Raw genomic sequence first — 12534 nt, forward strand, 5'->3', positions numbered from 1 at the left:
CGAAAAACGCCGCCACATGTGTTGCTCCCCCTGTATCCGATTCATGCATATGCTGGAAGAAAAGAACCAAAAAAAAGTCTATCGGCCGCCCATCCCAATCTTGCCCGCGACTCAAACGCCATGAAAAATCCGAGAGATACTTTTGGTGTTACATAAAAGACGTCAGTTCTCGTTTCCGGGGAGGTTAGGCGAAGGTCGGTCCGTTGATGATGCAGAAACAGTTCGGTAGATTTCTCCTCCTGCGCTTCCTCCTTCCCCCTCCGGACTCCTCCTCCAGTCATTTCGTCATCTGGCTGACAGCAGCCGCCCCCAACTCCAATATCCTTCCTTTTCCCGGAAATGGGCTCTTTCTTTAACGCTTCCCGGACGGCGACCGCACGGCATCCCAGACGACGCCCCAGAAGGCGAACAGCGAGTCGCCCATGGTCGGCCGCTTCTCGCGGCGCTTCTCCTCCTCTTCTGCCGCCCTCTGACTGCGGGTCGAGCGATGCGAGCGGTGCGAGCGAACCGATCTGTAGGAATCGCCGCGCTGCGGCGCTGTCGGCGGTGCGGGCGCCCAGGGCGTGAGGCTGTTGTTGGTGTTGTTGGTTGCTGCCGCGTCCTTATAGTAGCGGGCGAGCTGTTGGTTGTTGACGGGTGGGGGCGCCGAGTAAGCTTGCGGTGGGGGCACGAAGTGTTGAGTGCCGCCGTTGTTTTTGCTGGCGCGGTAGGAGGGGTCGTTGCTGGCCATAGTGGTTTTTTGGGCTAGCTCCGGGCTGATTTTTTTGAGGGTAGAAAGTCGGATGAGGGTGATGGAGGTGGGGTAGGATTTGAGTTTGTTGCTTCTCTGTCTTTGTTTTAAACGCCCTTGCTTTGGTGTTCGAGTCTGCCTTGCGAGGAGGCAATCAGGCGGGACAGATTAACGGTGCAGTGTTTATGTGGTGTAAGCCAAGGCCAGGCAGGATCGCAGGATCGCAGCCTAGAGATGTGGGGTGGAACTTAGGGTGGACGAGAGGACAAAGGCGTGCGCATTGGCAGCAGAGCGGTGCGGGAGGAGCATATTTAAACAGAAGGGCTGGTGATCATCGGTCGTGCTGTAAAGTCAGCTGCTCGGTGTTGTGGGCGGGTCACTCGACTTCTGCTTTTCAAAGACTTTTCACGCGCCGCCGACTTCTTCCTAAGTATCGTCAAGTACCGACGAATGATATGGTATCTGAATAGACTCCGGTGACCGCGTGCCAAGACAGGACCACAATTCCTGGGGTTTATGACGTTTAGGGTGAGTCAGGCCGCCGCAGTGTGGAGGCGACGGCAGAGTGATGGACACTGGACACGCTCTGGGCCGTGAGACGTGTATTGCGGAGTGCTGCAGGGCTGAAGAGGCCGGGGCAGAGTGCGTGGGTACAGCGGAGACATGTGCAGCCATGCTGCAGGCATAGGCGCCTCAGGCCGCATGTTTGCTATTCACGCAACGTGCAGCGAACGGCTGCACAGCATCTGCAAGGCAGACGCCAGCGATCGGCTGGGCAGCACTCGCCTCGGTCTTGGGCCCGGGCGCCGGATTGGGCAAGAGGGGACCCTGGTCCAGAAGCAAGCGCTGACGGCAGCCTGCAGACCACCAGCAGATCCGGCGACATGCAGCGGCTCGCGGCGCGGCAAGAGGCGAGGGTACCAGCCGGTACTTTGCTGGCCCCCAAGCCAGAGCTCGATATAAGCGCCAACGGCTGCGCCTCGAAAATCATGTGGTTTGCAGAAAAGCGAGGGGCAACTTGTGGTGCGAAGGAAGAGCACGCGACTTTTGAGTGGCTGTGATCAGCTCAGCCTCGCCATCCTCGTCAGCCACCGCGCGCTCGTGCGTCATCCGCCTCTCTCATAACTCTACCTCGCCCACCACTTCGGCTCCGTGCCTGCCGTGCCAATTGCTCCTTCTCACTTAAGCAGTTAGTAAATCACCAGGCATGTCGTACTACCAGCAACCACCGCCTGGCGGACAACCGCCACCATTCCACCAGCCCTGTAAGTCTCATTGCGCCCCAACAACCTCCCAAGGCTCAGCACTTGGCGCTGACGTTGCACCTCTTCGTCACTCTGTACATAAAGACTCCCCTCAGCCTGGCTACAATCAGCCCCCACCAAGCCAGTCATACTCGCCTTATCCTCAACAAGGCTACAATCGACCACCACCACCGCCACCATCGATGTCGCATCACCAATACCCTCCCCAGGGCGGCTACCCGCCCCAAGGTTACCCTCCTCCCCAGCAGTACGGCGCTCCCGGTTACCCTCCCCCGCAGCAGCAGTACGGTGCTCCCCAGGGCTACCCGCCCCAGCAGCAGCAGCAGTATGGTGCTCCACCCGGCCAGTATCCGCCTCAACAGCATGGTTACAGCGCGCCTCCCCCTGGCCAGTATGGAGCTCCCCCGCCAGGACCCCCGCCCGGACAGTATGGCGCCCCGCCACCGGGACAGTACGGAGCGCCGCCTGTGCAACACTACGGCGGCGGTCCGCCCACACCTCCGTCGCTAGGATATTCTAGCCAGATGCCTTACGTCGATACAAATATGGAAGCTGAAGCCCTGCGCAAAGCAATGAAGGGCTTCGGCACAGACGAAAAGGCCGTAATCCGCGTAATTTCAAAGTTGGACCCCGTGCAGATTTATTCGGTCCGTCAGACGTATAACCAGCGCTTCATGAGGGACCTGCAGCGCGATCTGGAAAAGGAGACGAGCGGCGACTTTAGAGACGCGCTCCTGGCCGTTGCTCGCGGCCCGCTCCAGCAGGATTGCCACACGTTGTACCACGCCATGAAGGGCATGGGAACTAAGGAGTCGGATCTGAACGACGTCCTCTGCGGCCGTAGCAATGCCGACATTCACGCCATCAGGCAAGAGTACAGGAAGATGTTTAATAAGGACCTGGAGGCCGATCTCCGCGGCGATCTGTCTGCAGGCACCGAGACTCTGTTTGTGATGCTCGCAGCCGGCACTCGGCACGAGGAATCGACTCCGGTCATTCCTCAGAACATCGAGCAAGCCGCCACGGAGCTCCAGAATTCTATGGGAACCGGGCCAATCGGCTTGAACAAGAATGCCATCCATACCTGCCAGGTCCTTACTCAGCTGTCGGACAACGAGCTGCGCGCTGTCTCCGAGGCGTACCAGCGCCGCTACCACCAGTCACTTACCAAGGCCATCGAATCCAAATTCTCTGGCCACATGAAGGACGCCCTTCATCTGACCCTCGTCCGTGCTCTCAACAGGCCGATGGCGGAGGCCGAGCTTCTGGAGGATGCTATGGCGGGTGCTGGCACTCACGACAGGCACCTGATTGATCGCGTTGTGAGGGTGCACTGGGATCGCGGCTTCAAGGAGGCTGTCAAGCAGGCTTATAGGGCGAAGTACGGAAAGGACCTCAGGAAGCGGATCGAGGGCGAGACGAGAGGTGATTACGAGAGACTTCTCGTTGCTATGATCGAGTAATTGGGTTTTATACGTTCGCTGTTTACGACTTTATTCCCCTTCTTTTGCTTCTAAATATTATACCCCCCAATATGCAGACGGTTGGAATCAGGACACGGTTCCATTGGTTATGGATTGACGGGTATTCTGTAGTGTTAATGCATTCTTTATGCTCGAAATAGAATTTTAAGTTGCGTTACTCTTTCTGGTTCAAGACTAGTACCAACAGTCTATACGAGGCCGATGTACCTCTTGCTACTGCATGATGAGTGCGAATGTAGACTCGGTAAATGATGTGTATGTGGGCGTAGACTCACGGGAGAAATGCCAACAAAGAGAGCCAGCTACCGCCTATGTCGTAATTGTAGCGGTCTGGCTTCAACGTAAAGCAATAACAACCAGTAGTCGTGTGAGGTGAAGTGGAAGTTAAGACAGAGGTGGCCCAAGCGGACGAGCTGTCACCCTGGATCCGCGCGTTTGATCGGCAGCTAAATTCGGCTAGCGCCCCGCAATTCTGAACCTGTTGGCCCAGCAAATAGCTTTGCATCCTGCCAGGAGACCAGTCCGATTACGCCCCCTTTAGCAAACAAACAATGGCCGGTCGGCTCTCCGGGCGCACTAGATTGGAGTGTTGCTGACGGAGCGCGGATGATGCTGACAAGCAACTTCCGGTACCCGTATTGGGCGGAAAGGGCTGCGGGTGGAAGCTCGGAAATGGGGACGCGCGGATACCGAGCGATGAGCGCGAAGGCAAAAAGCAAGGCGCTAAAAAAGTGACGTAGTGGCCAGCCACACGTGGCGCCCGAGCGCCGCATCTGGCGCGTTCCAGGCGGGTGAGGTGCGAGAGCCCTAGAGTCTTTCCCGGGGTTCGCAGCAATCTGATTATTTACCACGCCCCTCTTCCGTCCGTCTCCTTCGATACCGGAGGTAGACATGGACTCCTCCCCCAACCGTCGCAATGGCTCGCCTCTGCACGGCGGCCGCGCCCGTCGCGCCTCCGCACACTCTGCAAGCTCCTCCGCCGACGGCGCCACCGCCCCGAACTCTCCTTCGCGCTTTGCTCAGCACACCAACCGTCTCTATCCCGTAACCCCGCGCCCAGGCCTGCAAGCCCACCCGTCAGCCATCCGCCTGCGACGCCTGCCGACGGAACAGGTCTCGCGACTGGAAACGATCCCGAGTCTTCGCCAGCAGCACCACCAGCAGCAACAGCAGGAGCAGCATGAGCAGGACCTGCGGCACCAGGCGCTGGAGAACGAATGGCAGGCCAACAGGCGCCGCTCGAGCTCCGAGCCGCACCGGCCGACGTTCGACGTTGGAGAACTCACGCGTTCCCGCACTACTGGCCTGAACAACATGCCATCGGTGCCCGAGCTGCCGCAGAACACGGAGAACACAACCTTTGAGCCCGTCCATCCGGCACGCCCGGGTCCGGCTGGCGGATCGGGTCGCTTCCGGCGAGCCAGCGTCGCCGCGCTCAGCGGGCTTGGCCTGCATCGGAATGCTGACGGCGCGCAGCCGCCCCACCAGGCCTTGCCCGAGAACCTGTACGATTCCAGGGTCGTCGATCTGCTCGACGTTATTGGTATGTCTTGGCCGCCGCCACGGGCCAGGTGCTAAACGGTGCTCGCGGCTGTTCGGAAGCTGACTTATTTCCCATCAGATCCCGAGGTTTCGGCGCTGTCGTCCTTGACGAATATCCAGAACTCCCTTTTCGTCCCCCAGCTGGGCAGGTTCGTGAACAGGCGGCCGACGTATGACTTGTCTCGCCTCCCCGCGTACCCTCAGCTGGGCGACAGGCAGACGTCGCCGAGGGAGAAGCAAGGCGAATTCCAGGCTACTGCCACTGCTGCTGGTGATGCCCCTGTCAGACCGCTGCGGCACATGCCAGCAACGACTGAACTGCGACCATCCAGTACAGAACGACCTGGGACTCCGAGCGAGCGTGCTTTTAGTATCACCTCTGCCCTGAGTGACTCACGCTATGCAGTGCTACCCCACGGAATCGAGCTTGAGGGCTGGACCGAAGAGGACAAAGCTGAGCTGAACGACCATGTACGGCACATGCTTCACTCGCGTCGCTCGAAATTCAAACGAAGCATGAAAGGCTTTGGCAAGTATGTCAGCAGGCCCTTGGGATTCCTGGTGACTTTATATGCCACGCTCATCACCCTCTTCGGCTTGGCTTGGGTGCTCTTCCTGATTGGATGGATCTATGTTGGCGACCGCCAGCATTACATCATCAACGTGATCGATAACGTGTTGGTTGCCCTATTTGCCATTATGGGTGATGGCCTCGCTCCATTCCGTGCTGTGGATACCTATCATATGATCTTCATAGCTCACTATCGTACGTTGCCTTCCTCGGATCAGATGTTTCTTACCTGTTGATGTATACTCACCATTCCACAGACCGGAAGACCTGGAAGCTGCGGAAACAGATGGCCCTACCGAAACTCGAGGACAAGAACGACCTGCCCAACGGGCCGGTCGTGGAAACCGATATCGAGGCTTCAAGACACGAAACTGAAGAGCTTAGCGTGCTTAACCCCAAGCAGCAGGCTACTTTGGTGCATCACCAGGAGAAATTCGCCAAGTCTCATACTTTCTACAAGCCGCACGAGACGGAAACACACTACGCGTTCCCCCTGCGGCTCCTCATCGTTATCGTCGTGCTTCTGGACTGCCACTCCTGTCTTCAAATCGCTCTGGGAGCTTGTACTTGGGGTATTGACTACAAGGTCCGGCCTCAAGCGCTCACGGCGGTCATTCTGTCATGTTCGATTACTGTAAACATCACCGCGGGTATCCTAATTTCCGTCGGCGACCGAAGGACCCGCAAGAAGGACGTCATCGAGAGGATGTTCCGGCAAGAGCTCACGGAGGAGGCCATTCACAAAATGCAGAGACGGCAAGAGAAGCATGAAGAGCGGTTAAGGCGTCTCGAAGAACAAGGCGAGGAAACGGATCTGGAAGATAATAATAGGGAGAAGAAAGGCCGCGTGAGTTTGGACATCTTCAGGCGGAGTGAGGACAAGCCGCGCCGGAGCTTCGACGTGCTCCGGAAGCTCGAGGACAAGCCGCGTCGGAGTTTGGATGCGTCGAGGAAGACTGAGGGCGTGCCTCGCCGCAGCCTCACCGTTACCAGGAAGAGCGACAAGACGGATGAACCGCAGCCTCGCATCAGCGAGGCGGATTCGAGACCGGACGAGAGCGATGTCAACATAACCACCGTCGCCGAGGATCATCGGGAAAACAGGTGATGGAAAGCGCTTGAGAGAGGCATTTTCTGTCCCCAGAACAAGGCGATGTTGACTACAATGTGGGGCCATAATTCTTTCGTTTAATCATCCCTGGCCTTGCAACCTGGACGTCGGATGTACTATGCTCCATGGATGCTCTGTCTCGGTCTACCAACCCGTGTTCACGACTGTCTAGAATTAGACGACCGGATTCTAAAGGACGACAAGACTCGACTGGATCTGTTGCAACCTCGAGCGAGCCCCAATCGGTCTATTCAGACATCCAGCCAAAAAAGCGTATGACGGCAATCGCATCTCCCCATTGCCGGCGTGCTATATTTTCAAAACTTCTTAAGGATTACGACAAGATAACTTTTAATTCCCTTTTTTTATGAGATGGTGGGCTCATAGGCGTTGGCACGACGTTTTGATGGAATACCCTCCTGATTGCATGAGTAGTGGCTATCTCGGCCACGGACAAGGCTTTGATTGAACAAAAAGCTGCCATAATGAATACTGAAACGATTGGAATCTCTCGAATTAATTTATTTTTCATGTGCATTTGTTGGGTTTCATTGAGCCTTTTCTCCCTTCGAATGTGGGGATCCCCATCTGTTCTTGGGCAGTCTTCAGATCATGGCGATATCGAGACGTTGAATAACTGATTTCTCCCCGCAGTTATACTCAATTCCGCAGCTACTTCAGTCGCTCAGGCTAAGGACATAAGAACTAGCACCCGGCTAAAGCACCACGGATTTACCCCGTACTTGCTCGACCAGCCTAAATCACATCAAACTGCTAGAAGAGCAAAACAGTCGTCGGCACGAATCACCATCCCCACACTCCTTAAGCTCTCGAGCGTCATCGGCGAGTTTTGGCTAAATGTAACATGCACCGTGCTATCGTTCTTCTGGCTAACTTAGCGAATACGCCGGGACTCCGCTTCTCAGGTGACCGCGCTTGGCTACGCGGCCCGGGGTGCGGCGGTGTTTTAGGTTTCGTTTCAGCACGACACGGGCAATTCCCTGGGTACCGGCCCGCCTGCCGCTCTCCGCTCGCCCATATGATGCGGCCCTCAGTACATTTAGGGGGCACGGAGGAAGTATTAGCATTGATCGACTAACGTCAAGCGGGGGCGTGCCGAGCCCCGAATGTGCCGTCGCTTGAATGTATAAAGTCATTGAGTAAGGGAGCAGCATCTTTTTGTTTCAATCGTCCACTCTTTTTCTATCTTCGGTCAAAACTTTCCTGTACATAGTTGTCTGATCATCGGCCATGGCGAGATTCGGCTTCCTTTCGGCGTTGGCCGCCACGCTGCTTGCAGTGTCCTCCAATGCCATGGCGCTGGAGAAGCGTGCTTCGCTGCAGCAAGTTTCGGACTACGGTGACAACCCAGCTGGCGTGCCCATGTACGGATAATGTCTCTCTCGATTTAATCTGGCGAAGCAGTTGGGCTGACTATAGCGCACAGGTACATCTACGTCCCCGACAACCTTGCCACCAACCCCGGTATCGTCGTCGCCGTGTAGGTCTTTTTTTTTTCCTCTCTTCCAGGCTACTCATCCCTGGGGGGCTCTGAATAAAACGTGCCATTTAGCTGACGTATATGGATGAAACAGTCACTACTGCACCGGCACCGCCCAGGCCTACTACTCGGGCTCGCCTTACGCCACGCTCGCCGAGCAGTACGGCTTCATCGTCATCTACCCGGAGAGCCCTCACTCCGGCACGTGCTGGGACGTCAGCTCGCAGGCGACCCTGACGCACAATGGCGGCGGCGACAGCAACTCGATCGCCAACATGGTCAACTACGCCATCGACAAGTACGGCGCCGACACCAGCAAGGTCTTCGTCACCGGCTCCAGCTCCGGCGCCATGATGACCGTGAGTTTATCCTTTTTCCATACCTTTCCTATAACTATTATAAGGCGACGCCACGCTAACAACCTTCCCCACAGAACGTCCTCGCCGCCACCTACCCCGGCCTCTTCCAAGCCGCCATCGTCTACTCGGGCGTGCCGGCGGGCTGCTTCGTGTCGGCCGCCGGCGCCGTCGACGCATGGAACAGCACCTGCTCTCAGGGCCAATCCATCACGACCCCCGAGCACTGGGCCTCCGTCGTCGAGGCCATGTACCCCGGTTACACGGGCTCCCGCCCGCGCATGCAGGTCTACCACGGCAGCACCGACTCCACCCTGCTGCCCCAGAACTACGACGAGACCATGAAGCAGTGGGCCGGCGTTTTTGGTTATGATTACGAGAATCCGCAGTCGACCCAGGCGAACACGCCGCTGGCGGGATACACGAAGACGGTTTGGGGCGAGAGCGTGCAGGGGATTTATGCGGAGGGCGTCGGGCATACGGTGCCGATTAGGGGCGCTGACGATATGGCGTTCTTTGGGTTTGCGGCTTGAGTGTGGTTTTGGGGTTGTAGGGGTGGGGCGGAGGGGGTTTAACGCGCGGGTAGTAGTGGGTGTGGCTTGATTCTGGTTCTGTGGATATATTTTTTGTGGGAGCTATGGTGCAGATATCGCCTAAACCTGTGCGGAGAATTTAACGAACATTGGTGACGTGCAAGCTGGTCCATAGTGGCAGTACTTAAACTCTCCACGCTGACCTACCTTGGAACTCATCCTACGTAGAAGGTATTCACACGGCTCAGTGTTTTTGTTTTCTATGCCCCCATAAATTCCTGTGGCTCTGGGAAATAGGTTTGAGCAGCTAGAAACCGAGATGTTCAACTATTGCCATACCTTGATTAAGATCTTGAAGCTTTCTTCTTGGAACAAAAGGTAAAAGTTAAAGGAATAAGCATTTGTTAGACTGCTGAAACATCAATCCTAACTGCATGCTTCTTTTTCTCAGGTCTTCTTCTTTCTTATAATAGCACTGCACCCGGAGAAACTTCTTGCATGAAGCGTTCAAGCTCTGGCCCACAATTTCCAACCCACCTGATGGCTGTTCAATAAATTTCGAACCTCTATCTAGTAACAATACCTTTACTTCCTTGACATGTCTATTTTGCAGACCTTTTGAAAATATTCGCGAACAGCGATGTTTTGGTACATGTCCCTTTGGCGCAGGGTTACTCCGGCAGGCCTTGCTGAGCAGGTCCCCCTATTACGTCAGAGTACCAAATGCGCAAACAAAAACTCAGACTGTATATAAGTCCCCATCCTAACTTCCTCAACCTCAACATCACCGTCTGCCTAAGAGCAGTGTTGCGTTACAATGCCACCCAGACGGCCGCGCGCATACGGCCCACCTGCAAGCTTTAACATGGATAGTAAGCTCTTCACACCTAATAAAACCATGAGTGTACGTTCGAGCATGCTGGCAAGTCAGTAATAGCTTTTAGATATGGAAATTTTTGGATCCTCGCAGACACCCAACCTCAAAGGGAGCGAGCCATCGATGAAGTCGCCTCCATTGAGAAAAGCGTGGCTGTTCACCTAGCGAGGAGGGCCTCTGCCCGCGAGTACGTTGAACAATCGCCTATCTCCATGGACAGGATCGATGCTTTGTAAGTTTATTTCATCCGCTATTCTCCCCGCTCTCTCACCACTTATTCTGAACATTAACATTCTGACCTAAATTCGTACCTTTAGGGTTCACAATAGGAACGCCCGCAAGGAGAACCTTAAGATTCCTTCCACCGCCCGTCTCGAGACACCCCTAACGCCTCTACACTCGTTGTATATCAATGAAAAGATCTCCGGCTTTCCTCCTACTGTTGGCGCATTTTTCCGCTTGTCCGAGCACGATCTGACCCGAATCATCATTTTATTAAGCCAACCGGTTCCGTGTGGCGATACGATGAAACTCAGAGACACTCTCGGGGACCTCATTGGTTTTCGACCCTCCTCGGCCAACGACCCGCCTGCTTTGGCGGACAACGATTCTCAACCCGTTTCTGATGATTATTGGGTAATATTGAAGTCCTAATACTTCGTGGATGATGGTTCCTCTCAGAAGGAGCATCCGAAAAAAAAAAAAAAAAAACTCAACAAGCGAGGAGGACGAACCTGCTGAACTTGGCGTTGAGGGGGGGGGGGGTTTGGCCATTTTGAATAAGCTTCAGGCGACGTCCGTGTCTGATTATTGTTAGTACACTTTTTTTTTTAAAAAAAAAAAAAAGAAAAACAGAGAGTACTATAATGGCTGCTGGTTATTGTTTTTAGGGATGCGTGAGTGCTCTTCACAAATGCTTTTTGTCCGCAGTCTCGATACGAAGGGTCACAAGGCGTGCATTTCGTTGATAGAGAAGCAAGATACCCCGAAGCGTCTGGAGCACATTTGGGAGAGAATAGATACGTACAGTACGCTCTTGCAGCAGATGTTCAGGGCGAATTTCTTTTTTCTTCACAAAAATAAACAGAGGACTGGGGTTGTGACCTTCCATGGCCCTTGGAAGGAGCATAATAGCCCACGTTTTTGACTTATCATATCACCACAGCGAGCCCAGTGTCCCTTGTAATGATTTTCGCGCTAGCATCCCGCTGAAATAGGTGGCTGCAAATCACGTAGAGTTACGGGCTCCGGTTTCAACAGGGGTGTGCTGCAGCCTTCTGTCAACGTCACACCCTCATGCCGGACAATTTATTGTTCAAAGAGGCAGATCTGTGTACCATGCGGGGCGTATAGTTCAACCAGATAAATCCATGTGCCGTGGGGATACATTGTTCAAAGAGACAAGCCCACTGCCGTCCCATCGATCAAAAAGTACCATCGCGCCACTCGGCAACGACTGCACCTCAGCCGCAAGGCTGCGCTGACGCACCGAATCCTCCTCCCCAGCAGCCTTGCCGTAAATTGCGCTCCATGCGCGGGTGGGGTAGACTCTGCACATAAATACTTGAGGGGATCCGAAGGGGGGTGAGAGAGAATCGGCACACACAGCCTCGCTCTTCAACTCACCTTACCACATCCACACCCACACCAAATCTTCTATCCACGATGGTCCTCGACGGCGGCATCATCACCATCCCCGCGGCGATCAGCCTCATCAACCTCCTCTTCCACGTCTTCAAACGCATCTCGAAATGGCTCAAGCGGCGGGCCAACACGCTCTGGAAAGAGGACCACCGCATCCTCAAGATCGTCAAGGACTACTGCTCACGCAACTCCAATCCAAGTACGCGACCCCCGCCACCCACCCTGCACACCGCTCATACATTTCCTTCGGAGGTGCGCTGACAATGTTTTCGTTCCGGTGCGGAAGACGCGAAGTTGCCCGATTACATACAAGTGCTGGTCAGGCGGCTGGAGGTCAGGAAGCTCCAGTGGATGGACGCGCCCGAGGCTGCGGCGGCGGTGCGCGAGGCCAAGGCTACTGAGAGATATCAGGATCCTGGGTATACGACGGACTTCGAGGACTCGGATGTGGGATCTGGGGCTGATGACGATAAGGAGACGGATGAAGAGGATGATGACAGCAACATTGATGAAGATGAGGAAGAGGATGACGATGATCATATCGATGATGACAGCGAGGATGACGATGAGGATGATGGAGACGACGACGACGACGAGGAGGACGAGGAGGACTCAGACAACTACGCCGGCAGCTACGATAGTGACGACAGTGACGCTAACTATGACAGCGATGACTCGTGAACTGCTGATTTCTATTGACTTGCGTACATACTCCATGTATCTAGTCATTTGGCATGGGATTTGGAGAAAGTGGAGCTGGATGCAATCTGCCGCGGTTGGTTTTCCATGCAGGTTCAGTTACATTCTCTTCTGTTTTCTTTTTTGCTCCTGTAGCTTCACATGCTTTAGTCCCGGCAACAAGTTCTTCTAAGTATGTGAGCCATGAAAGGTATATTCTCTTAGACACAAATGAAAGAGAA

General features: G+C 55.0%; 5 protein-coding genes across 5 annotated transcripts; 4 read left to right on the top strand and 1 right to left on the bottom strand.

Annotated features, from left to right (window-relative positions):
• Positions 1 to 352: 352 nt before the first annotated feature.
• Positions 353 to 730, bottom strand: LTHEOB_7473 (uncharacterized protein; the record flags this gene model as incomplete). The annotated part of the gene is made up of 1 exon (XM_035516843.1): positions 353 to 730. The coding sequence occupies one exon, from the start codon at positions 728 to 730 to the stop codon at positions 353 to 355; it is 378 nt and encodes a 125-aa protein (XP_035371444.1).
• Positions 731 to 2177: 1447 nt separating this feature from the next.
• On the top strand, positions 2178 to 3458 carry LTHEOB_7474 (uncharacterized protein; the record flags this gene model as incomplete). The annotated part of the gene is made up of 1 exon (XM_035516844.1): positions 2178 to 3458. One exon carries the CDS (start codon positions 2178 to 2180, stop codon positions 3456 to 3458), a length of 1281 nt encoding a protein of 426 aa, XP_035371445.1.
• Positions 3459 to 4370: 912 nt separating this feature from the next.
• LTHEOB_7475 (Integral membrane protein) lies at positions 4371 to 6700 on the top strand (the record flags this gene model as incomplete). Its single annotated transcript, XM_035516845.1, has 3 exons — positions 4371 to 5022; positions 5101 to 5787; positions 5850 to 6700. The coding sequence occupies 3 exons, from the start codon at positions 4371 to 4373 to the stop codon at positions 6698 to 6700; spliced, it is 2190 nt and encodes a 729-aa protein (XP_035371446.1).
• Positions 6701 to 7954: 1254 nt separating this feature from the next.
• On the top strand, positions 7955 to 9093 carry LTHEOB_7476 (Esterase PHB depolymerase; the record flags this gene model as incomplete). Its single annotated transcript, XM_035516846.1, has 4 exons — positions 7955 to 8088; positions 8151 to 8204; positions 8299 to 8563; positions 8638 to 9093. 4 exons carry the CDS (start codon positions 7955 to 7957, stop codon positions 9091 to 9093), a joined length of 909 nt encoding a protein of 302 aa, XP_035371447.1.
• A 2542-nt stretch (positions 9094 to 11635) lies between these two features.
• Positions 11636 to 12295, top strand: LTHEOB_7477 (uncharacterized protein; the record flags this gene model as incomplete). The annotated part of the gene is made up of 2 exons (XM_035516847.1): positions 11636 to 11813; positions 11901 to 12295. The coding sequence occupies 2 exons, from the start codon at positions 11636 to 11638 to the stop codon at positions 12293 to 12295; spliced, it is 573 nt and encodes a 190-aa protein (XP_035371448.1).
• Between the last annotated feature and the right edge of the window lie 239 nt (positions 12296 to 12534).

This window comes from Lasiodiplodia theobromae (assembly GCF_012971845.1).
Source record: "Lasiodiplodia theobromae strain AM2As chromosome Unknown scaffold_22, whole genome shotgun sequence".
In the NCBI taxonomy this organism is placed as follows: Eukaryota; Fungi; Ascomycota; class Dothideomycetes; order Botryosphaeriales; family Botryosphaeriaceae; genus Lasiodiplodia; species Lasiodiplodia theobromae.